The following is a 26,931-nucleotide window of genomic DNA, read 5'->3' as shown; positions in this document are numbered from 1 at the left end:
AAACAAATTCAAATGGCCGCTCTTTGTACACAAATTGTGTAAAAGTATGTAATACGAAGGTTGTGGACCCTCTAGAGGTCACAATTTTTATCCGATTTTGATGAAACTTGAAATGTATGTTCATAACCCAAAGATATCTTCCTGGATTATAGCCCCTGATTGTACACAAAAATCACATAATTTTTTTAGCTCGTTCTCTGTCCCTCTCTTGCAAAATGTGGGCGTATCTTGCATGGCAACCGTTTGTTATGATTATCATTTTTTAAACGATTTATTTATATTTTTGAAAATATTTTCTGATGAGGAAAGAATTTTTGTAACTTGATAAACACTGATCATCGAAAATGGATGTCAAAAATGTAAGTCAAAATTGTGATTCAAGGTTCAGCACGTATTACATACCGGTCACACGTAATACAATTACTGCGTGTTTGATAACGACTAGCCTGGTCGAAACGTCGCTCAGTAGTAATAAGCAGTAATTGTATTACATAGAATTGTGACCTGTGTGTATTCCAGTTCAATTACTAAATGCCATTGAAATTTATCGTATTACATAGTCAGTAATAGATTATTAGAAGGGTTTGGTGGGCTTAATTAGGGATTTTAATCCATCAGTTGATTAATAGTACCCACTTCCTTTCTTTAAAAAACAGCATGTAATTGATTAGTTGCAACCTTGTTTAAAATTATTATGTTTATCAAATGAATAAGAGTCAGTAATTGGTATTTTTATCAAAGAAAAATAAAAATTGTCTCCGTTATGGTTTATATCTGTTGTGGTCACATCCCTAATATTAACTAGTCAATCTATTCAATATCAAATCGTAAATTCGTGTATTATTTGTCCTGTAACCTTGGAATTTTCGCTTTTATTGGAAGTTGACAGTTGTGCACAAGCCCGTAGAAGAGCGAAAAAATGGACTGGTTAGTCAAAAAAACTAAAATCGAGACTACATAATACCACGTGACTTATTTCCTATGCAATGACCTCAGGGTCAGCTAAAATTTGGCGGGAGAAAACACGTGATTAATACGGCGGGAAAGGCTTTGTTGTTGATTGATAATCGAGCGAAGCCATCATGGATGTCGTTGATCAAGCTCAACAAACTAATCAAATCAAAGATCAAGTCGGTGAAAGATGTCAGAAATTATTTCAGGATTTTCTGGAAGAGTAAGTGTAGAAAAGTTTGTCGATGTCGATGATTTGATTACATGTCATTTCGGTCCCGCGTCATTTCGGACTTACGTCATTTCGGACTCCAAAAAATATGTCCCCGACATTTCGGACTCGGGTAGGTGACATTTCGGACTCGGGTAGGTGACGTTTCGGACTCGGGTAGGTGACGTTTCGGACTCGGGTAGGTAAGATAGAATTATACAACACACTGACGCCAATTTACTTTATAAACTATTTTATTTATCAACATAGCATAAAATGATAACATCGATTTATAACAACGGGCATATTATTTTATTTTTAAACATACCATATAGCGATAACAACGGTCATATAAAACATTCATTTATTGTATAAATACATACACATTCATACATTAACGCAACATTTATAACAACACGTGTATTTATTTGATGAAAAAATAGCTTTAGTCGGCTATTCATTTTTTTTTTTTTTTTTTTCATTTTTTTAATTATGTAATTGTTTTTCACTGAGCGGGTGGACCATACAAATGACTTATTTTTTTTAATAGTCTACTAGTGCTCATCTGTTTTTCATTGTATGAATCCCATATATTAAAAAGTTGGCCTTCTACATGTCGATACCGACGTCTTTGGTGTCGTCTCAATGAACCTTCCGACATCATTGTGAGGTCCAGTGGTATCTTTGTAGCTTCTGAAAAAAGTGCGCAAATCAATAGATAAAATGGCACAGGACCTCTGGCGTTGACACGGGAATTTAGTCTGTTGTGCCAGCCCTCCACGTCGTTATTGGTTCTCACTGGCAACATAAACACGCACCAATCTTCTATTGGAAACAGACGAGATGAAATCCATTGATCTTCTATGTATGTACATATCGGCTCTAACTGTTCTGGGCACCTGTCTTTCAAATGGGCAAACATGCCCGCCACGTGTTCTTCGGGCAGGAAAGGGAGAGCCATCAATCGCCTCAAATAATTAAACACGTCCCCCTTTTCGTTGTACGCTGTCTGAAATAATAAAATATTAGAAATATATTAATACTGAAAATCTATTTGTGCACTTGTACTTTAAAAGAAGATATTATAATAAGAATTTTTTTATTTTACTATAAGAAGATTTATTATAAGAAGAACGCACAACATACCTGGAATCCCTTTTCTTGAATTTTCCGGAAAACGGCCTGGGTCCAATGAAACACGCATCCTTGAATTCTTATATCTACAAAACGGCGTCTAAGGGCCTGCCATAACCCCGCCTCAAAATCCACCACAAATCCCTCCAAGGCAATCTGGCTTGGTAGCATCTTGTCCACTGCCCGGAGAACCTGTAAAATAAATAAACCAAACGTTCATTTATCTGATTATATTTATTCATTTATCCGATTGTAATCATTTCTCCGATTATATTCATTTCTCCGGTTATTCATTTCTCCATTTTTTCCGATTATATTTATATCATTTTTTTATTCCGAGTTTATAGATCACATCTTACCTTGTAGTAATCGTCCTGACTCTTCCCGGACATTACACAAAAGACAAGTGGTACCTGCTTCGTGGTTTCCCCGGCTTTTACGAAAGCGTGGATAGAAAATAATTGAGAATATGGTTTGTTGATAACTCGGAAGGTGGCGTCCATGTACCACGTTTTAGCCTTTGCCAAAAGTCGCAGTTGATCTTCAGTGGCAAAGATGTGATGTCGCCTTTCCCCTACTTTAACCCGCTTCTGGTAGAAGCCGGGAGCGTTGCTGTCAATAAAGTCTTCATCTACAGCATTTCCATTCAAAAGCAGTTCTATGTCGGTTTAAACTCCTGTACTCATCCCGAGTGATGCCTGAAATAGTGATAAATAAAATAATAATATTCCCGGATTGCGGGTACGTGTCAATAAATAACAATAACGACAAATTTATAACGTTTCAATAAATAACAATAACTTACAAGCTGAAACGACAAATTTATAACGTTTCAATAAATAACAATAACTTACAAGAAACGACAAATTTAAAACGTTTTAATAAATAACAATAACTTACAAGAAACGACAAATTTAAAACGTTTTAATAAATAACAATAACTTACAAGAAACGACAAATTTAAAACGTTTTAATAAATAACAATAAAGAAAATTTCATTACGTACCGGAATCGCAGGTTCGATGTTGCCATAAAAGACAAGAATCGCACTGGAGGCCTTCTTGTCGAGGACGGACAGGATTGGTACACTTTACGCAATTTCCACTAGCCATGATAGATTCGTGTAAAAATTGAGAATGATTTGAATTGAAATATGGCACATATATATAATACATTTGAGCTTGGGCTCAATCATTTCTTAACGGCTTCATTATTTCTCAATCATTTCTTAGCGGCTATTAGAAACGCCGATCAGTGTTTTTATTTCTCAATCATTTCTTAGCGGCTATTAGAAACGCCGATCAATTATCGCTATTAATCTTAAATACAACAATGGGATGGTTTCACTAATCGCTGGATTCACTAATCGCTAGATTAAAACAACAATCGCGGATCGATTATCGTCAACAATCTAAACTAATTCATCGTCAACAATCAAAATTTACTCATCAAAATACAATAATATCCGATCAAGTAAATAAACAAATACAAAAAAGGCAAGTAGCATAGGTTTTACTTCAAGTTCAAGTTCAAAGGCGTGTTGTCAAGTAATGGCCTGTATGGGATAAATAAAACAAGACTAACAATGTTTAAATCTTTATTAATGTGAATGGTCTGTCTTGAGCCTCACCTACAACGAAAGAAAAACAGCTATTACTAATATATACACACATAATTTTAAGTTTTATTTGAGTCCGAGTCCGAGTCCGAAATGTCGCCGGTCCGAGTCCTAAATGTCGTTTGACTGAGTCCGAAATGACACCGAGTAAGTCCGAAAAGTCGCCATACTGAGTCCGAAACGACGTTTGTGCTGAGTCCGAAATGACGCGGGACCGAAATGACGTGCTACCGATGATTTCCACGATGAATAGACTCCTGACCTGTCATTTATTATCACCCACTAGGCTAATATCTAATAATATATTTTATTTACTCTCCTCATATTATATGTATGCATCTTGTATTAATTTTGCGTTTGGAACTTATTTGTTGATCTATCAGAGAAAGACTTTATGATGGGAAGTTCCAAAACTGCAACTGCAGAACGTTCAATTAAATATATATATTTTTTTTAGAATTAGCCTATTCATTATATTATTATCATTATCAATTGAATTGATGATCGGGGTGTCTCTACTTCCTAGTGAGTGTAAATGGCTTTGGTGAAATGAAAAAAGATTGGGTAGGGTATGTGAAGGGGAAATAGCAGGCCTAACACCAGATAGATCTACAGAAATTCAGCTATCACAATGTGGAGTAAGGACACATTTGGGTTAGAAATGGTTACACTCCTGATGTCTTCCGCCTTACTCCAGCCACAGTAGTGGCTCTTCCTACGGAGTTCCTTTGCACAAGTTTTTTATTCAAATGACTACAAAAAGGTTACTGGCCAATAGCTCCCTTAATTTACACATAAACTGACCCAAAACTGTACTGCACATAGCTTAACATTAAATAAACCATTAAATACTGCATAATTATATAATTTGTTGATGAAACCCAACTGCTATACGGCATACACACTTCATCACACGTCAAACATCGATTTGAAAATGTAGAACGCATTACCACAAAGAAAAACTGTTCGGTAATTATTTTAGTGGTCCAGTCTTCAATATTTGTGATATAATTACTTATTTCAATACAAACTGTAATGATATGTAATATGTGTTGACAATTGTGCGTTTGAACCTATTTGAACTTGCGTAAGGAGTCATAGAGTGACTGTATCAATTGTAGTATTAAACACAGTGAAACGATACATTTAATTGTAGCTACATTTGGGTATGCACAAATGCTAGATTACATGTCACTTTGGTCCAGCGTCAATTCGGACTTTTGACATTTCGAAATCAAAAAAAATATGGCCTCGACGTTTCGGACTCGGAACAGGTGACATTTCGGACTCGGGAATGAGTTGAAAGTTAAGGTTGAACACACAATTACTGTCAAATCAATCTATAATAAACCAAAAGTGATTTTATCATAAAATAACATACAGGTAAAATTTCCCCCTCGCAATCAAGTACAGCACGTGGAATCGTGGATCACACACTGTATAGATCTATCAAGGAACTGCACAATTTTCAATGTTGAATGTTTATCTGTAATATGTATATAAAAAGTAGCTGATGAATTTATTAGAAATAGGCCAATCCAAAACACAAAAGAAAATATTAACATGAAACACATGGTTATTGAAAGACTCTACCATGCGATAAAACATAGTTGCACTTGTGGTTCTTTATCGTTTCCCGTAAAAATAATTTATTTTATTAAAAAAGAATATGCTGTAGAATTTATTTCAAAATAACCTACACAAAAAACCAAAGTAAAAATTTAATCGACATGCACTGTTTTTAACAATAATCCGTAAGCTACACGTTGACATGCATTCCTCGACAAGCTTGCCATAGATAGCAGTACCAATGGATAAATTAGTGCGTACAAAGAAAACTCTTTTCTGGAAAATATTAGACATGGCAACAATCAAAGTGGGATAATTTAAAGCTGATTAACCAATAATCCCTATGTTATTGTAGTATGCACAAAGAAACCTTGCAGTTCCTTAGTAGACGAGGAAAAACGTGAGTTGTCAATCAGCGATAATTGCGTCCGTGTGTTGATTCGATTATTTAAATATTCATCCGAGTCCGAAAGATCATCTGTGTTGAGTCCTAAATGACGCGGAACCGAAATAACGTTCTACAAAATGGTAGCATGCCAAAGCATTTAACTATTTTTTTACTCTTTTAGCTCTAGTCATGCAAATATAAATTGTTTTAAACATTTATCATAATGGAGACAGCAAAAGGGGGACGAAAAGGTCTTTTTAAGTCCAAAGCATTCAACTATTTTTCTATTCAAGCCATGCAAATTATCATTTTATTATGAACATTTGCATCAATATTTATCGTATTGAGATAACAAAAGGGGGACCAGATGGTCTTTTATTAAGGAGAAATTCATATATCACTTTCGAATCAGTTTCTTCATTTATTTATACTACTAGCAGATTAGACCTCACCTCATACAATTACAATGTCCTAATTTCAGTAGACATTTTAAAAAAGCGTAACTGATTAACTGGTTCTTAGCTGTGTACGATGTACATAATAAATACTGTGTTTTTTAATGAGTAATTGTTCAAAACTTGTATTAGTATTATATATTTTTCAGATTTGCTTCAGATGGAGAATCAAAATATTTATCGGAAGTTCAAGAGTTGATTCGACCAGAGCGAAATACGCTGACAGTTGATTTTGAAGATGTAGAGAAATATAACCAACAGTTGGCCACAACTATATTAGAGGAATATTACAGGTGTCTTTAACAATTTCTCTAGTTTTCCTAGCTGTTTTGGAAAAAATTTTAACAACCCTTTAGTATTTTATAAAGCAAAACAAAATTGTTAGTTATTTGAATTGGCCAAATAAGTGAATTTTTGGGTGTTCTGTATTCTGTGTATATAACTTGTACAGGTTCGATACATTATGCTGGATTAGACAGCATGTCGGAATACTCAGTTGCCTCAATTATACCAGAAGTATTATTGTACCTTGGAATACCAGAAGTTTTATTATAATGCACACTCAAATACACAGAACTTATTATATGATAACGCTTTCTGTACATTCAAAATTTTATTACATTATATCAAACAATTGCATAACAAGACACAATAACATAACAATTTAGTTTGAATATATATAATCGTCTAAAGTTGACTAAATAGCACTTGTCATTCAAGCCTTACAATTACCCTACTAATTGATTGACAGGTTGTGTTTGTCCACGCCCTTAAACCACTCTTTGAATTCGTACTTTTGCTAATTCCTTCTGTGTAGGTCATGGAACTTTCTCAAAATCTGCTATAATTTGCTGCTTGACATCCAATTACAAATCCTTCCGGGCATGCTTTGCATTATGATTCTTCATCTCGGCAATTTATATATAATGTCACTGTATTTGACATTGGAAACTCACATCATATACCAAGAGATAATAAATTTATCAAGGTAATCAACAAAGACCGACATGTTTTATGCTCACAGATAATTGATTGGCGATTGCTTGTCGGTTAACACCCACTGATTGAAGGCTTGATAATTCAATGTTAATTGTACGCAAATCGTGTGACAGGACCGCTGATCGATGTCGTAATTCATAATCCGAATTACTCAAAACTTTTTGGGTTGAAGAAATAAGGAAATATGTCGGGACATGAAAATGATGATGGATTTCACAGAATGCCGTAGTATTCAGATGTCGGAAGTCACAGTCCACTGTAATGTATTGTTTGAATTTCTATTTTTTAGAGTTTATCCGTTTATATGTCGAGCTGTTAGAAATTATGCTAAAGATTGGGGACAGATTCCTCCATTAAAGGAATTTTATGTCAGCTTTACAGAAGTACCAACCAGATTGAAGTAAGTATAATGAGAAATAAACAGTGCATGGAATACAATTACTGGAACACTTCCTTTCTGCAATTAATCCTGTACTCCACAAGAGATTCATATTTAAAATTCGTGAGCAGCTTTCAGGTCCTGTGTACACATTGGCGTGCCCGTGAAAGATCCCTTGACAGTTGGAATTCGATATGTCATAGGAGTAGGCCGTAGTGCGGCTGTCTGGGCAAAATTTCCCTCATAGCACACTGTATGGCGTATGCCCGTCTTCATAAGCCCAGTTCAGAGCAGAATAGTAATAATAATAATAATAATCCATCTTGTATAACGCTGGTACATTCAGTAAAACTGCTCAGTGACGCACAATAGTAGGACGTTAAACCCCATTTCATTTCTATTTGTCAATATGGCTTTCTTGATTTAAAAGTTGATGAAACTGTAGTTTTCATCAATACAATTACATTTATTTCAGAGTTCGTGAAATGACAACAGCTAAAATAGGAACATTATTACGTATAACTGGTCAAGTTGTACGAACCCATCCTGTACATCCCGAGTTGGTTAGTGGAACATTCATGTGTTTGGACTGTCGTACTGTCATTAAGGATGTCGAACAACAGTTTAAATTTACACAGGTCAGTGGTTTTAGCCTTGGAATCTTCTAGTCTGTTGAAAGTTATTAATCTATTTCACACCTTTTTTTACAATTGGAAATATCTCTCTCTCTCACTCTCTCTCTCTTTGTATCCAAACTTAACTCGCCAACGCCTACCCACCTCAATACCATTCTGATGAATATTAAAAATGAATATTGTTTTTTCAGCCTACAATATGTAGAAATCCTGTGTGTAATAATCGGCAGAGATTTATGTTAGATGTCAACAAATCAAGATTTGTAGATTTTCAGAAAGTTAGAATACAAGAAACACAAGCTGAATTACCACGTGGTAGTATACCTAGAAGGTTAGTATTCTGTAAATTTATAACCACTGCCAAATAAATATGCTAATTTCAAATAGAAACATTGTCCCCCACCTTTCAAAAAAACAGGGAACTATTAAAATGAGTTTGTCTGTCTTTCACACATTTTGGAACACAATAACTATGCTTGTAATTGAGCTGGAATGTTCAAAGTCAGTGCATTAAAAAGACCTGGATCCATCCATTCAAAGAACACTCAAAATAATTCTCAGTAGTTGTCTATTAAAGTACTAAACTAAGCTTAGGTTTAGTTTCTCGTTTGAACCCGTGACAGGAATCATTTTGGCCAAGTGGATAAGACGCTGGTTTGCTAACCCGGAGGTCGGGTGTTTGATCCCAGCATTGGCCGAGAAAGTTCCTCCAGATTTTCTGGGGTGGTTCACTCTTGTCGCAATTGGAGGAAATGGTGATCGAATGTGTGAGCATATAATGGCTAATGGCATCACTCAAATTATGTTCATTATAAATATTCCAGTGTAGAGATAGTATTAAGAGCAGAAGCAGTAGAAACAGCCCAAGCTGGAGATAAATGTGACTTCACTGGAACGCTTATTGTTGTACCAGATGTCAGTACTATTGCTACACCAGGTATGTCTGATTTATGTCGCCCCTTCACTGGTATTCCGTCAGTCCAGTATTAGGTATTTCAGTTTTAAATGTAACTAAAGTCTTCTTCTAAGTTTCTGTGAGTCAAATACCAATGTTGTAAGAATTTAGATTCTTGCCTTTTTTATACGCCCACATTGAAATGTGGTCGTATATTGTCGTCGCCCCTGGCTACCCTGGATCCACAATTGCTTGTGGATGCTCTAGAGGCTAAAGTTAATATCCAATTGACTTTAAATTTATACTATACACAGTGTTTAAGGTCATGAGACGAAGAACCCTATTGATTTTCAGCGATTTCCGATAATTACTGCCAGAGTTATGGCCCTTGATCACTTTGAAAAATCTTGTGGACGCTCTAAAGGCTAAAGTTAATATCAGATTGACTTTAAATTTATACACAGTGTTTGAAGCCATGAGATGAAGAATCATATTGATTTTCAACGATTTCGGATAATTACTGCCAAAGTTATGGCCATTGATCACTTTGAAAAATCTTGTGACACTCTAGAGGCTAAGGTTATCATCCGATTGACTTCAGATTGATACACAGAGTTTAAGGTCTTGAGATGAACAAGTATATTGATTTTCAATGAATCTTATATTGATTTTCAATGAATCTTTATGACTTGAACAGCTCAATCCAGGATGTTAAAAGTTTCTTATACTAACTTTATAAAAACCAAACAAATTCTAGAAGTCACAATTTGTATTCAATTTTAAAAACCGTTTAAAAATATCACTGTTTGAATTTCTTAAAATCTGACAAACTGCCAGACAAAATGGCCTCTCCTTGTACGCAAATAGTGTAAAACTATGTCATACCAAGGTTGTGGACCCTCTAGAAGTCACAATTGTTATTGGATTTTGATGAAACTTAAAATATGTTATGTCCCAAAGATCTTGGTTCTTTTCGCTATTTGCGCATATCAGACAATAACTTCCTGGATTATGGCCCCTAATAGTACGAAGAATCATGTTTTTTAGCTTGTGGATTCTCTGGAGGTCACAATTTTTTATCAGATTTTAATTTTTTTTAAAAATATATCACCATTCCACAATAATGAAGGTTGAATTCAAATTTGAAGAAAATCGGAACAAAACTGGCCGACAAAATCGTCGCTCTTTGAGTGTAAGTAGGTGATGCCAAGTTTGTGGATTTTGATGAAACTGAAAATATGTATTTATGTCCCAAAGATCTCGGTCCCTTTCGATATTTGCACACATCAGACCATAACTTTCTGGATTATGGCCCCTGATTGTATGAAAAATCACTTCTGTTTCTAGCTTGTTCTCTATCCATCGCTTGCAAAATGTGGGCGTATCTTGCCTGGCAATCACTAGTTTTTATACGCCCACATGAAAATGTGGACGTATAAGGCTGTCGCCCCCATCCGTCCGTCTGTCCATCGCTAAAAGTATCATCCAGTTGTTTTAAATAATTTCTAGAGTTATGGCGGTTGTGAACCTTGTGAACGTTTCAATGACAAAATTGATCATCTGATCTGTATGAAATTTATATGCATTATTTAAATTAGTAAAACGAAAAAGCCTGTCAAATTTCAACAATTTCTGTAGATTACTTCCAGAGTTGAGACCCTTGTTTCAGTTTGTAGAACCTTGTATGGAACTGTCTTGTAAAGGCCCCCAATTACCTACAAAGGAATAAATATGCAACAACCCTTGTGCCTGCTCAGACGATTTAGCTGCTGTGGGCGTATGTTTCGTTTCCTAGCAACCTATCTTTTCTTGTCATATACCCTGCTGGTAATGTAGTGGGCTTTCTTGGGGCTATTTGTATTGAGGACGGTTCGATTGCTAAATGGTTAAATGTGTGCACTTTCGATCATAAGGGCTGTCATTGAGTCGAGTGGTGTGTCCAACCTCATGGGTCTCTCTAGTCCCCGGTTTCCTCCCACTGCTTAAATACCCCAAGCAAATTATTAATAGAATCCGCCATTGTTAGTCCTGGGTGAACTTTAAACCCGATTTTTCTCTCACGAATTGATTCCTGACTTTGGCTTGTTTTAGGACAAGGTAGAGTTGAGACTGGTGCAAGAGTTCGCGGTAACCAGGGTAACGAGATGGAAGGTGTTAGAGGCTTAAGAGCACTGGGTGTCAGAGACTTAACATATAGACTTGCTTTTCTAGCCTGTACAGTATCTTCTAGTAACCCTAGAGTAAGTTGTCATTATTCTTAACCAAAATTATGAAAACTTTATTTTAAATCTCTTTATTTTTCCCCCTAAATATTTAGTCTTAAATTTTTATGTTATATCTAAACATGGTCAAATAAAAGAATAGCCCATTCAATTGAAATAGCTCTTAATGCCTACTACTTATGATTTTTTTTTTCCTCTCTGTATATTTTGTATTTAAATGATTTTTTAAATTTTTAGTTTGGTGGTCGTGACTTTCGTGAAGAAGAGATGACTGCAGAAACAATTAAAAAACAAATGACAGATGAAGAATGGCAGAAGGTTTATGAAATGAGTCATGATAAGAATTTATATCATAATTTATGTACAAGTTTATTCCCCACAATACATGGTAAGATTTTAATTATTTTTTCTAAAACTTATTTTGGACCTTTGATGGCAGTTGATGATATTTTAAAACTAGACCCACAAGATGTGTAATGAAGGCAGAGCATCAGGGCTCGACACTGCCGGCGGCCTCGGCGGCCATGGCCTTCGAATTTTAGAATTTGGCTGCAGATTCGTGGCCGATTTTTAACTATCCCAGGCCATGTATGATGGCCGATTAGTGCTGGGTATCGAGAGTTATTTTTACTATCAATAATCAGTATCGAAACAATCTTATTTTCACGGTCGTAATGAAGACTGGATAACGTGTTTTAAAGTCAAACCATACGATGTTGTGATCGATACTCTGATAGATGTTTTTTGTTCGTCTAATTAATAATAAACTGTCTCATATTACGTATAAATTGTTCTTTATTTTTAAATAATGTAGCCTTGGTTCTGAATGACGAAATACCATTGATAGGCCTATGTATGTGTATCTCCAATTTAGCGAATTCCATGATATGGCAATTATTGTTTCAAACTAAAGTATTGTTTAAATGTGCGTGAATTTATTTTAACATTTTTTTTAAAAAGCTAAAATGAGATTGAGACTTTGAAGTAAATATAAAGTGACCGATGTAGGCTATTGACATTGTATTATATACGAAGGGTTAAGTCACAGAAAACATCGAGTCGACTCCTAGTCCTAGTCCCACGTCTGTACGAAAAATAGACGAAGAGAACGATACCGGTACTCGATAGTGCTTTTTGGCATATCTTATCGATACTATCGATATTTTACCCAGCTCTACCGATGATATAGCAATACTTTCAACTCTCAATATGGCTACATGCCCATTTTTTAGAATAAAAAAATTGTACTAAAAACGGTACGATAAGAATTTTCTCCCTTAACTCAATAACTGTAAGGATGCATTATTTTTGTGAAAGTAATAAAAATATTGAACGTGATGTGATAGGCAGGCCTGTAACAACATTTTGACTGAGAAACAAGATCTACAATAAACAGATTTACATATGATCGACATATTAAAACCTTCTAAATAAGCTGATAATATCATAATTCATGACATAAAAATTGGCCTTGGATTTTCAATTTTTGGCCTTGGATCAAGGTTAAACTTTGGCCTTCGATCGAAAAAACGAATTTCGAGCCCAGCAGAGCATAGAACATTTACACAAAAGTATATTAATTATTTAATATTGGTATGTAAGGTATTTTACAGGGAGTCAATCTGAAGAATAAGTCGAATCGTTGGATTTTAATGTACGTAAATAAAATGGTCCATAAAGTAATAAGTTGCAAAGTGTATGTACTATTAAAGTATCAATATTTTTGTTCCTCGCCTTTCAACTAAGTAGGGACTTCAATTTGATTGGTCGAGACTTGTGAACATGGAAATGTGGATGTATATTGCCATCGTCCATCATCCACAACTTCTTGTGAGCGCTCCTAACGCCAAAAGTTATCATCCAGTTGTTTTAAAATTGATGTTGTTTACATAAGTGAGATGAAGAAGCCTATTTAATTTCAATAATTTCCGTTTAGTATTCTAGAGTTATGGCCCTTGTTTCACTTTGTTGAACCTTCTGAGCGCTCTAACATCAAAAGTTATCTGCCGATCTAGATGAAATTTATATGCGTCATTTATATTGGTAAAAAGAAAAATCCTATTGAATTTCAGCAATTTCCGTTTATTATGTCTAGAGTTATGGCCCTTGTTTCACTTTGTTGAACCCTGTGAACGCTTTAATGCCAAAAGTTATCATCTGATCTGTATGAAATTTATATGCATCGTTTAGATTAGTGAAACCACAAAGCCTATTGAATTTCAGCAATTTACAATAATTACTTCTAGAGTTATGGTCCTTGTTTCATTTTGTTCAACCTTGTTAATGCCCGATTGATGAAATTTATCATCCGATATATATGAAATTCATATGCATCATTTAAAATTGTGAAATGGAGGTCTATTGAATTTCTCAATTATTTCTGAAGTTATGGCCCTTGTTTTACTTTGTGAACCTTGTGAATGTTAAATGACAAAAGTTATCACCCAATCTGTATGAAATTTATGTGCAATTTTGTAATTAGTAAAACGAAAAAGCCTGTCAAATTTCAAAAATTTCTGTAAATTACTTCCAGAGTTAAGGCCCTTGTTTCAGTTTGTAGAACCTTGTGAACCCTCAAACAACAAAAATTAAAATCTGCTCTATGAAATTGTCTTGTAAATGCTCCCAATTACCTACAAAAGAATAAATAAATATGTATCAACCCTTGTTGACGGCTCGAAGGATTTATCTGCTGTGGGCGTATGTTTCGTTGCCTGGCAACCTATCTTAATTGAGGTAGAACGTGAATGCCTTGACAATATTTTCCACTGTGGCTAAGCAGAGATAAACAATGTGATTGGTTGAGACTTTAGTTTGATGTAATGTCTATGAAATTGTCCATGTATTTGAACAGGTAATGAAGAGGTCAAGAGAGGTATATTATTGATGTTATTTGGTGGAGTACCTAAAACTACAGGCGAGGGAACCAAATTACGAGGAGATATTAATGTATGTGTTGTCGGGGATCCCAGTACAGCTAAAAGTCAATTTCTTAAACAGGTAAATATGTTACATTTACTCTGACTCTCGATTCAACAATTTTGATCCATCTCGAGACGAATTCCTTTCAGTTTAATAACAGTTGCATGATGTCAACACTCATAAGGCGAAAATAAAAAAATATGTTTACGGTTACCCAACAGATCTTATTATTTTTAGAGCTAAAATTGCTGACTCCAAACCTTTTCTTTCCATTTCCCAGATCCTATAAATCATTCTTGGCATGGTTTTCTGTAGACAAATTCCAACAATGAAATTTAGTCCAAATCAATATTATTTTCCAGACCCTTGGACAGCAACTGAGCTTTAATTAATATTTTGAGGTGCCAAGTAACAGTAAACACAAGTATTATTGTTTTTGCCTTATACCTCGGATGTTGATTTCTCTTGTTGTAATTTGATATATATTGTTTGGTAGGTAGAAGAGTTTTCACCGAGAGCTGTATATACAAGTGGTAAAGCCAGTACAGCAGCTGGTCTGACCGCAGCCGTGGTACGAGATGAAGAATCACATGAATTTGTTATAGAAGCTGGAGCGTTGATGTTGGCTGACAATGGCGTGTGTTGTATCGACGAATTTGATAAAATGGATCCAAAAGATCAGGTGGCTATTCATGAAGCCATGGAACAGCAGACAATATCTATTACTAAAGCTGGTGTTAGGGTATGTTGTATAGGATTAGATTAACGTTTCAAATATAAGGGAGCCTCGATTGTCCAAGAAAGTTCCTAGGGATTTTCTGACGTGGTTTCCACTTGTCAGTGGTACAGGGAGGAGGGCCTGGTAAAGAACAGCATCTAGTCGTTCGGGTGATACCAAAAAACACAATAACCCATGTCCACCTTGGCATTCACGTTAAAGAACCCTTGGCGGTTGCAATTCAATTGCTGTCCTGTTCAAATTTCCCTCATTGTCTGTCTTTCTTAACCCAGTTGGATCATGAAAGTGGGATGTTAAACCCCATTTCATTTGTTCTTTCTTCAAATATAGGAATTCTGGCAATAAAATATGTAATTTGATAAACTTTAAGCTTTTCCTGTAGGAAGATATTTCCCATGAGCCAGAGATTTGCATATTTATTTGCATGTAGCTCTTGCTTTGAAATTAATAATTTTGCTTTCAGGCTACTCTCAATGCAAGAACATCAATTCTAGCTGCAGCTAATCCCATTGGTGGACGGTATGACCGAACGAAATCATTAAAACAGAATATATCATTAACAGCACCTATCATGTCACGATTTGATCTTTTCTTTATTCTGGTTGATGAATGTAATGAGGTAAGATCGATCTTTATATCATCAAATTAACTTTTATAGAAAGTACATAAACTAAATGTTTACTTCAGCTTAGTTTGTTACAAACTGAAATGGTTGATTTGCTTTTGTAACATAATGATAGTTAAAATGAAAACAACCCTTATTGTTGTAGAATTTTGAAAACTTATGGACTAATAATGAAAGAAAACATGAGTGAGCAATCAGATAGATATAAATTAAAGGACAGTATTGGTGTCAGTCAATATCACATGTGATAAAACTGGTTAAACACATTCCAAATATAATTTTAACACAGAGGACATTGCTACGATAGATGTGTAACGAAGAGTTCAAGACACGGAAGTGACGCAAAATATGGAAAACATGAGTTACCCTTCTATATATCTGACTGAAGTAATGATCGGTAACAGATACACAGTTGAATTTCTGCTCACTGATGATTCCTTCGAAGACCAAAAGTTATGTGAGACAATGTCTGACAATTCAAATAAAAGAATTTAATGTCACTAGATAAGAGAAAACAAGATGAATAGAAAAGGCCCGTACATTCCCTTGTTTTTATGCGCCCACATTGCTGATGCTCTAGAGGCTGAAGTTAATATCCGATTGTCTTTAGATTTATACAGAGTGTTTAAGGTCATGAGACGAAGAATACTATTGATTTTCAGCGATTAGCAATAATTACTTCAGTCAGTTAAAGAGAAGGATAACTCTTGTTTTCCATTTTTTTCCATCACTTGTTTCTTCAAATCTTTGTTACGCATCTATCGTTGCAATGATCTCTATGTTAAAATTATATTTGGAGCGTGTTTAACCAATTCTCTCACATAATGTGATAATGGCTGACCTTTAAGATGGCCAAAAATGACAAGAAATTGTAGAAACGGAAAAAAACACCCCCCAAAAAAACAATTATAATAGTTCCATATGGGCCCGGACCCAAGCATGTTATCACCGAAATCTTGAAATTGTGGCAAGATCATCGTCACATGAAAAAGATGGATAGCGCTTGGGGACCAGGTCCTGATCCAAAAATACAATGACCAATAAGGGAATCATTTCAATAAATTATATTGGCAGGTAACAGATTATGCTATTGCTAGAAGAATTGTAGAATTACACAGTCATAATGAACAATCATATGAGCGTGTTTATAGTGTAGAAGATATCACACGATATATATTATTTGCCAGACAGTTTAAACCTAAGGTGAGTCAATACAGTTTATGGTGGTCATTCTGTTTTTCTGGAGAATAGTCAAACAGCTTTTACTTAGAATACAAGTAAATATCATGAATGGATTTCACAACAGAGTTAACTTAAATCAAATTTAATCTTAAAGAATTTGGTGGTTGAGAATCTTCCTATGAATCAAATTCTGGCATCTTCAGAGGGTTCATAATTTTAATCTTTCTTTGTTTTTGTTTGTTTTTTTTTTACCTGCGACAGATAAAGAAAGAGTCTAAAGATTATATGGTTGATGAATACAAGAGATTACGTCAGCGAGATGGACAAGGTGCCGCTAAATCAGCATGGAGAATTACAGTGCGACAACTGGAGAGTATGATCCGACTCTCAGAATCTATGGCTAGAATGCACTGTCAAGATGAGGTGGGTTTCAATTTTCTTTACTTAACCCTTGGAACTAAATGCTAGGTGTTAATTTGATATTATGTGTTTAAAATTGTGTGAAATGATGAAACAAAGATATTTAATTACAATATTTAATTTTTATTCAATTTCATCTCCAATACAATGATTACACCAGTATACAGTTCTGGATTTTGTAGGCAAGTCTTTGTCTAGCGCATTGGGACAACTCAATTTAGCCCTTCTGTATTTCTCTGTACAACACATCTATTGTTAGTCGTTGGGTGTTCTGCATTACATAAGCACTGTAAGCATCCTACATGAAAAACTCCCATGATTAGTCGTTGTGGCCATTTATAATGTGTTGACACTTTTTGAGACGCGTCATTTGGTCATTCTTATCGGTGCCTCCCATAAACTGGTTGTATGCTTTCACCACCACTGGACACGAAACCGGGATGTTCTTTTGCATCATACCTGGGTACAGAAGTAAATAGGGCATCCACATACACAGATGACACAAAATAAATAGGCCTTATGTCCATCCACACCAGAGCAGACACATTACTATTATAAAGAATTTCGCTGTCACCTTTGTGCATTTCTTTATTTGTTCTCTTCGGGAATTGAGGAAATTCCTTTCTATTTGTCATCGCAGTTCCGCGCATACCAATACCTTTGTAGAGTAAACTAAATATTCAGCCAACCCGACAGGTGTAAAACCTATCCATGAACAAAATGTAGTTTTGATTTTGGAAATCTTTAGTCATTCTAACAACTGAATTCCTGTGATTCCTAAATTATCGACAGTCAGTGCATCTGCCCACTTACCAGTATACACTTCTGCATTTATAATATAGCCATGCTTACTGTCGGTCAATAAACTTGTCATTTAAAAATCGGCCCGGACTTATAGATCTTATCTGTTTTGTCTACAGTTGGGTTCTCTTCATTTACACAATGCAGCATAGACCATATTGCCAAGAACCTGTCTTGTGTCATAATTTTCGGAAAACCTGGAGTGGCTGTTAAAAAATTATCCTTAGTTTTGCAGTACTGTTCATATCTATCCTTATGTACAAGTGATTTAATTGTAATTCGACATCCAAAAAAGGCCTTAATTTCATTTAATCTTATCTCTGTCCAATTCTTTGCCACATAATTATTTGTTTTGGTAATTTTCACATGAGCAGCCTGGCGGTTTGTTTCATTAACTAATATTTCCCACACTGTATCATACCAAAAGATCGAAAAAAAAAATCTAATGGGGGTACTATCTTCATTAATTATTCTTTGGTCCTGTTGGAAGATCTGGCCTGAAATGCTATGATACAAAACCAGTCGTATTCAATCTCCAGGGTGGTAGAATATGCATATTGTGAAGTCTGCTTATACCCCGACCACGTGCCATTCCATTATTTCTATCGCCGGCCATATACATTGACAACTTGTTTATGAATGTTATCATCGATGTCATTTTCTTTATTTTGCGTCTGAATCTGAATGGTATTCACTTTCAAATTGCTCTCATTGCCGTAATCAGAACCATTAATATCTTCGTCATGATCTGTTACCAACAGATCTGGAGCATTTTAATTGACTGAATTGTTATTATTATGGCCCAGGTCAAATGTCACCTCAAGCCGCAAAACCGACAAATCGGGTATATGCGATACAACGTCAAGCCAGTTTAGCGGCATTTGTAAAATAAAATACAATACTCAAAATGGTATTGTCAAATTAACAACGAGAATTTAGGAAGGGAAGGATTATTAATTGTTAGTATTTTGTTGGGCTTTATAATGGTTTCAAAAATGTAAAAATTTTGATATTTTATTTCCTATAGGTACAACCAAAACATGTAAAAGAAGCTTTTCGCTTGTTGAATAAGTCTATTATTAGAGTAGAACAACCAGACATCCATCTTGAGGAGGAGGATGACACAGAACAAATGGAAGTAGAAGGTACATTTTGTTATGTATTGTATATTTCAAACTATTTCTTTGTATTGATGAAAAAAAAAAAAAAAAAATGATCTTCCTTGACAGTTGAAAATAGGGGCCAAAAAGTTATTCTGGTTCTCAAACGATTCCTCCAAAAAACATTGTTAGTGTTGTTGCGTCTGTCTTCCAAAATTTATGGACCTTGTTTCACTTTATAGAATCTTGTGAATGCTTAAAAAACAAAAGTTACTATATGATCTGTATGAAATTTATGTGCATTATTTAACCTATAAAACAAAGAAGTCTATTGAATTTTAACAGTTACAAGTCAGTAACTTTTATGTGGGTTGTGTACTTTATAATAGAGCCAGTGGCACATTCCTGGTTTCAACTGGAAATGGTTTGAATGGACACTGCTCTATATGAGAACCAGAATATTATATATTGTGTGGCCCAAGAAAAAGTTGACCTAGAAAATCTAGATAATGCATATATTTTGGTTTATTTGCTATAAAAAGGATTTGTCTTGCTAAATGTTTTCGAATGTATGAAATTAACATTTTATACTAATCTTGGTAGATTCAGAAACTCCAGCTAGCCAGACACAACCATCACAGGAAACAACAGAACAAGATGACCAGACGGCAGCTAGTAAGAAATCATTGAAATTAACGTATGAGGAATATAAACACATGGCCAATCTACTTGTTGTGTATATGAGACGTAAAGAAGAGGCTGTAGAAGGTACGATATCTATATTTTCATGTGATAAAAAAACTTTTATTGCTGGTTAAACAGAACAAAATAGCATTCTTATTTCTAATGAAAAACTGACCTGTAAGGATACAAGGCATTCAAATGAAATTGGGTTTATTGTTCTATTTTTCTGAACCAAATGGGCTGTATTTATATTTATCCCACTATTCTCGGCTGTGGTTAAGGGCATTATCATTCCGTTAACCATTGCAGCACTTACTATGTTAAATTGGTGTTTCTGATCAGTTGTATCTCCTTGACATTCACTATGTCCAATAAGAGAAGCTAAATCTATTTAAGGTCAGCTCAATTAGCTCTAGCCCTGTTTACATCTTGTGACCTTTGACCAAACTTGAAGTTGGCCTTTTTAAATAGATCTAACCCACTAAGAGGTATAAACATAAATTAAAAAATAATCTTTGGAAACTGGCCAGACCATGTTCACATTATTTTCTCTGATTCTGCATATTGCAGGCATGATTTTTTTCCCGTTTTTGAACGGATTTCTGCTATTGCAGTCGTTCACGGGTTGTTCACGTGATTCGTCTAAATTTGCAACAAAAAATGTGTGTGTGTGGGGGGGGGGGTAATAAATGTCGCCAAGTCTTGAGAGGGAGAATAGTTTCAGTTCATTAAAAACTCAGGCCTTCACTATGAACCCGTTGTTTAAAGCATGGACCGAGTTAAAAGTAAACACAGTTTGCTTCATTATCAAGTCTCTTGTCCGTTATTACCGTAGAATTAAACAATCAGACCTACACAATCGAGACCACAATAATTGTTGTCCAATGAAATTCTAAGAAATTGTAATCTGTGGGGAAATTGACCTGTAGAGTGGTTTCTTATCTAGCCAGGTCTGTGTGGGTCGATTCCTAGTGATAATAATCCTGTCACGCTTGTTAGAAACGGGATATTGACATTTTCTGTACGATTTTATTATTATGCAAATATCAAATCTGATAATCTTGCCCTCCAAGCCATCCTGCAGATATTAAAATTGAATTTAGAAATGAAACCTGTAATACAAATCTGTCTACGAATAAATACTGTATACGAAATGTCTCATTTCTCGGCTGCGAAATAAAATGGCGGCAAAACATGAAATTAAGAGCATTGACAACGTAGAGAATCCATGGAAATGGAGTTAAAGAGGGAGGTTGGCAGGAAAGAGGTGGGCCTTTTCATTAAGAGATTACGTCAACCGGAAAAAGGCTACGGCAATGTATGTTTTAGGAAAGTAACTACGAAGTCAGGGGTGGAAAGTTTTTCTTGTTTTGTTGCTTTTTTTCTTTGACTTAATAGGCATTTGATGTACCACTTGAGTATACTGCGACGCCAAATTTGACCAAAAGGTGGCCCCAGAATGCACCATTGCAAGTTAAATTGTACAAAAATCTTCTGCGTGATGATTTTTTTTAGTTATTTTTGGGAAGAGACAAAATCATGCCTGATATTGGACGGGAATGAAATATACATTTCCAAAAAGCTTATTCAATTTAGATTTAATAGAAGTACAAAGTAAAAACATCAGAGGATGTATCGTTTATTTTGATTGGTCAGCATTCAAAACAATCACCCATAATTACTATTTGTGGGAATTGTCCCACATAATAACACTATGAAGGACAACATTGATCAGATATTTGTTTATTTATTGTCACTTGTTTCTCTTTCTTATTTGCTTCCTTTCTAATTTAGATGACGATGCCTTAGGTTTGCGGAAGAGTGATCTGATTGGTTGGTACTTACGAGAGATTGAAGGTGAAATTGAGTCGGAGTCAGAATTAGTAGAGAGAAAAACTATTGTAGAAAAAGTAATAGACCGGCTTATTCAACATGTAAGTCATTATCAGTTAAATTGATTCTGTTTGGTTAACTGATTTGCAATAATTTCTTACCTCACACATCTGTTATTATTCATTGGAGGGGTGGGTGTTATGTCAGTATCTCAGATAAGTTTCGATTGGTTACGGTATTCTAAAATAATTTTCACAACCTCTGTGGTATGTTCAGAGTGGAAATCGCATTTAGCTCTACAATTACTGCTAAGAGTAGATCCACCTTCAGCTTGCATGTTAGTTAGTGTTAGTTGTATTTTACGTCCGCTTCCACCGAGGTGATATCGCAGACAAAAGCTTCCAGTCCAAAGAAAATTATAAGCTGTAACATGCGTCAATAACATAAGCATAGACTAGGATAAAAAGAAAAACAAAACAAATCTTAGTCTTGACATTTGCGGCAAATTGAATAAAAATTTTCAAAATATTTTTTTTTGTAGGATCATGTTTTGATTGAGTTGAAACAGACAGGTTTAAAAACCAAGACAAAAAACGATGAGGATACATTAGTACGAGAAGATGACCCAATTCTTGTTGTACATCCAAATTACGCTGCAGATCAACAGTGAACAGATGTTTTTGTAACAAAAAGTACCATATAAACTATGCAAATTCTATCATTAAGCTGTACATCTCAAGATGTTTGAAATCATTCAGATACATTTAACTCATTTATTGACCTATCATCACTGTCTTGTATACTGGTGGTGAAGTTGTTGGGTTTTTTTAAGAGTTTACTATAATTTGAAAGCCAGTGCTACTACAAGAATTCAAGTGCTTTTAAAACTCATGTTTATCATCAACTCTGATAAATATTTCTTGAAATGATTAAAATGTATTTGAAGGAAAACCACCTGTGCTGGTATACAAATATGTCAAAGGTATGTAGCTGTTGGAGATTTGTTGATCTGATAGAAATAGAATTATATTGTGTAAATACAATGGAACTGTAAATAGAAATATGTTTTGTATAATTTGTTGAAACCATAAAAATCATGTGAAGAATATTAATTAAATGCTGTTGAAAAAAACAATGGTTGTTTCATATTTAGATACATCCACATTCTAAAGTGGTTGCACATTGTTATCATCCTGTCCATAATTCCACAAAGCAACAATTTTTATATGCCCACATAAAAATATATTGTCGTCGGTCAGTCCATTCGGGTTCCACAATAGCTGGTGGACGCTCTAGACGTTTAAATTAATATCTGATTGACTTTAAATTTATACTCAGGGTCATGAGACGAAGAAGCCTATTGATTTACTACCAGAGTTATGGCCCTTGAAAAATCTTGTGGATGCTCTAGAGACTAAAGTTATCATCCGAATGACTTTAAATTGATAAACAGAGTTTAAGGTCTTGAGACGAAAAAGTATATTGATTTTCAGTGAATTTTGATTACTTGAACAGCTAAATTCATGATATTAAATGTTTCGTATACTAAACATTAGCATGTTACTCTTAATCAGATTTTAGTGTAATATAAATGTTTCATTACCGACAATAGAAAAAATATGCGACAACTCTTGTTGCCTGGCAACCTATCTTTTTTTATACGCCAACATTGAAATGTGGTCGTATATTGTTGTCGGTCCGACGTCCACAATATTGTGGACGCTCTATAGGCTAAAGTTAATATCCGATTGACTTTAAATTTATACACAGTGTTTAAGGTCATGAGGCGAAGAAGTCTATTGATTTTCAGTGATTTTCGATAATTACTGCCAGAGTTATTGCCCTTGATCACTTCAAAAAATCTTGTGGATGTTCGAGAGGCTAAAGTTAATACAGTGTTTGAGGCCATGAGGTGAAGAATCATTGATTTTCAACGCTTTCGGATAATTACTGCCAAAGTTATGGCTCTTGATCACTTTGAAAAATCTTGTGACCCTGAGGCTAAAGTTATCCGATTGACTTCAGATTGATACACAGAGTTTAAAGCCTTGAGACGAACAAGCATATTGATTTTCAATGAATCTTTATGACTTGAACAGCTAAATCCATGATGTTAAAAGTTTCGTATACTAAACGTTAGCATGGGGCAGAACTTCATAAACACCAAACAAATTCTAATGGTTTTCTGATAATTACTTAATGAGTTTTTAACTCTTAAAGTGTTGTACGTCTAACTCTTCGTAAAGTTCATCAACATGTACATCAAGCGCTCAATCTCCGCGTGCAACCTTTGACGTCACACATGCAGATATTCCTAATCGCAGGCTGTCGATTGGGGGAACCCTGACATTTTTGTCCTGTATACACTCCATGGGTGTTTTTCATGGAATCCAGTATTTTTCTAGTAAGATTGGATATCTCTACCTTCCATATATACCAAAATTGCCATACTTTTATTGGAAATAACCACTCGATAAATACTTTTCTGGGAACCTATCTTTAATACAAGATATCAAAAATTGTTGAAATTCTTCAATATCATAATGCATAATATCAATCAGATGATCGCTTTTGTTGACTGAGCTTTCTGGAAAGTGAAATATTTTTAATTTGGACAATGCTACTAAAGGGCATTATCTGTACTCGAAAAGTAAAAGTATTAAAATTGTTAGTCTTCTGCTTTTCCCCAATCTGAATAATGCATAATATACAGCACAATTAATGAAGTGTAAAATATGACTGGTTTCCACATTTCAATAATCTGGAAAATGTGGAGAGGTGGTGGTAGCAGGTGTGTGTATATGGGGGGTGGGGGGATTTGGCAGGAAATGAGTTCACTTTGATTTAAATGATGATTTTCTTAGAGCTTGGTATTAACATTACTTTTTAATTCCGCTGCATCTCTAAATATGTGTGTAAGATTCCAATTATATGGGGCGGGGAGGGGACAAAATGTAATTTTGGGGACAGAAACCATTCGTTTCAAAATTGACCTGAAAAGTGTTTTCTCATTAGCTTTTTCGTTCAATCTGATTAAAACACACAGATGCTATTTAGTTTCGTTTTTTTGTCCCCCGCCTTTCGAAGAAAGCAGGGGACTATTAAAATGGGTTCGTCCGTCTGTCCGTCTGTCTGTCCGTCACACTTTTTGGGACACAATAACTATCTTCCTAATTGAGCTAGAATGTTCAAACTTGGTGTATGTGTTTATTAGGTCAATGCCTTGATGGAGTTCGAAGATGAGCATTTTCCGCTTAGGGTAAGCAGAGATAAGCAATTTGATTGGTTGATGCTTTGGGACACGATAACTCTCTTCCTAATTGGGCTAGAATGTTCAAACTTGGTGTATGTGTTGATTAGGTCAATGCCTTGATGGAGTTCGAAGATGAGCATTTTCCGCTTAGGGTAAGCAGAGATAAGCAATTTGATTGGTTGATGCTTTGGGACACGATAACTTTTAATTGAGCTAGAATGTTCAAACTTGGTGTATGTGTTTATTAGGTCAATGCCTTGATGGAGTTCGAAGATGAGCATTTTCCGCTTAGGGTAAGCAGAGATAAGCAATTTGATTGGTTGATACTTTGGGGCACGATAACTCTCTTCCTAATTGAGCTAGAATGTTCAAACTTGGTGTATGTGTTGATTAGGTCAATGCCTTGATGGAGTTCGAAGATGAGCATTTTCCGCTTAGGGTTAGCAGAGATAAGCAATTTGATTGGTTGATGCTTTGGGACACGATAACTTTAGTTCTAATTAAGTGAGATTGATGAAACTTGGTGTATAGTTTCATTACAGTAATACCTTGACTAAGTTTGATAATGAGCATTTTCTGCTCAGGGTAAGCAGAGCGATACGCAATTTGATTGGTCGAGACTTTGGAAAACAATAACTCTCCTACTTTGATTGTCCCCCGCCTTTCGAAGAAAGCAGGGAACTATTAAAATGGGTTCGCCCGTCTGTCTGTTTGTCCGTTCCGCTTATGGTAAGCAGAGATAAACAATTTGATTGGTTGATCTTCGAATTGAGTAAATGTTCATGCTTATTGTCCCCCGCCTTTCGAAGAAAGCAGGGAACTATTAAAATGGGTTCGTCCGTCTGTCTGTTTGTCTGTCCGTTCCGCTTAGGGTAAGCAGAGATAAACAATTTGATTGGTTGATGCTTTGGGACACTATAACTTTAGTTCTAATTAAGTAGATAAACAATTTGATTGGTTGATGCTTTGGGACACTATAACTTTAGTTGTCCCCCGCCTTTCGAAGAAAGCAGGGGACTATTAAAATGGGTTTGTCCGTCCGTCTGTCTGTCTGTCCGTCACACTTTTTGGGACACAATAACTCTCCTTCTAATTGGGCTAGAATGTTCAAACTTTGTGTAGGTGTTTATGAGGCCGATGCCATGATAGAGTGTGAAGATAAGCATTTTCTGCTTATGGTAAGTAGAGATAACCAATTTGATTGGTTGATGCTTTGGGACACAATAACCTTAGTTCTAATTAAGTGAGAGTGATGAAACTTGGTGTTATAGTTTCATTACATCAATACCTTGACTAAGTTCGATGATGAGAGTTTCTGCTTAGGCTAAGGAGCAATAAGCATTTTGATTGGTCAAGACTTGGGAACATAACAACTCTGTTTCTAATTGAGATAGAATGTTTAAACTTGATGTAGATGTTCGTCTTAACTGAGTTCAATGATTAACATATCGAGCTAAAGCTAAGCAGAGATAAGCAAGTTCCTTGGTCGATGCTTTGGGACAAGATAACTTTGATTCTATCTGATAGAGAGTGATGAAACTTAGTGTATAGTTGATAATCAGTTTGATTGCTCGATACTTTTGAAAAAAATAGATGTGTGATTAATTAATATGTGTCATCTATTTATTTGGGGATTTCGGCGGGGGACATCAGCCTTACTGTTGGCTTGTTTAGTTCAAAATTTTGTTTAACTTGTCTTCACAACCCTAGGATCTGGAAGAGTTGTAATATAACAGCGGTTCTAGTTGATGTGAGGAATTAGCCAATGAAACTGTCTGTTACGGCGGGTTCTTGGTGTGCTCTGCACGGAACTGTGGGTAGACCCCTAGAAAGGTCAACGCTGATTTGATTAATCAATGTCTGACGTCATAGGGTCAAAAGCCGCTCGTATAACCCATGTTGTTTTCTCCCAGTAC

The 26,931-nt window shown here is 35.3% G+C and overlaps 1 protein-coding gene and 1 long non-coding RNA gene across 2 annotated transcripts; one reads left to right on the top strand and one right to left on the bottom strand.

Moving 5' to 3' along the window:
* The first annotated feature begins 1,017 nt into the window (after positions 1–1,017).
* On the top strand, positions 1,018–22,891 carry LOC126822286 (zygotic DNA replication licensing factor mcm6-B). Its single transcript, XM_050551077.2, has 17 exons — positions 1,018–1,174; positions 6,476–6,619; positions 7,615–7,725; positions 8,180–8,342; positions 8,531–8,670; positions 9,164–9,276; positions 11,326–11,474; positions 11,694–11,844; positions 14,311–14,456; positions 14,875–15,120; positions 15,581–15,736; positions 16,817–16,945; positions 17,186–17,347; positions 19,173–19,290; positions 19,849–20,013; positions 21,724–21,863; positions 22,304–22,891. Exons 1-17 carry the CDS (start codon positions 1,083–1,085, stop codon positions 22,430–22,432), a joined length of 2,454 nt encoding a protein of 817 aa, XP_050407034.1. The 5' UTR covers positions 1,018–1,082; the 3' UTR covers positions 22,433–22,891.
* LOC126818933 (uncharacterized) lies at positions 1,205–2,922 on the bottom strand. Its single transcript, XR_008788339.1, has 3 exons — positions 2,656–2,922; positions 2,309–2,488; positions 1,205–2,171 (listed from the first exon to the last, which is right to left on the bottom strand). It is a non-coding gene; the product is annotated as an uncharacterized LOC126818933 (long non-coding RNA).
* Positions 22,892–26,931: the final 4,040 nt, after the last annotated feature.

Source organism: Patella vulgata, chromosome 5 (assembly GCF_932274485.2).
Source record: "Patella vulgata chromosome 5, xgPatVulg1.2, whole genome shotgun sequence".
In the NCBI taxonomy this organism is placed as follows: domain Eukaryota; kingdom Metazoa; phylum Mollusca; class Gastropoda; family Patellidae; genus Patella; species Patella vulgata.
The sequence above is the reverse complement of the archived record's forward strand: the minus strand, read 5'-3'. Positions and strand labels throughout refer to the sequence as shown.

Coding starts and splice junctions, on each gene's coding strand:
- LOC126822286 (XM_050551077.2), top strand. CDS start 1,083: ATGGATGTCGTTGATCAAGCTCAACAAACTAATCAAATCAAAGATCAA. Junction 15,121..15,580: donor TTACTAAAGCTGGTGTTAGG/GTATGTTGTATA, acceptor TTTTGCTTTCAG/GCTACTCTCAATGCAAGAAC. Junction 19,291..19,848: donor AGAACAAATGGAAGTAGAAG/GTACATTTTGTT, acceptor TAATCTTGGTAG/ATTCAGAAACTCCAGCTAGC.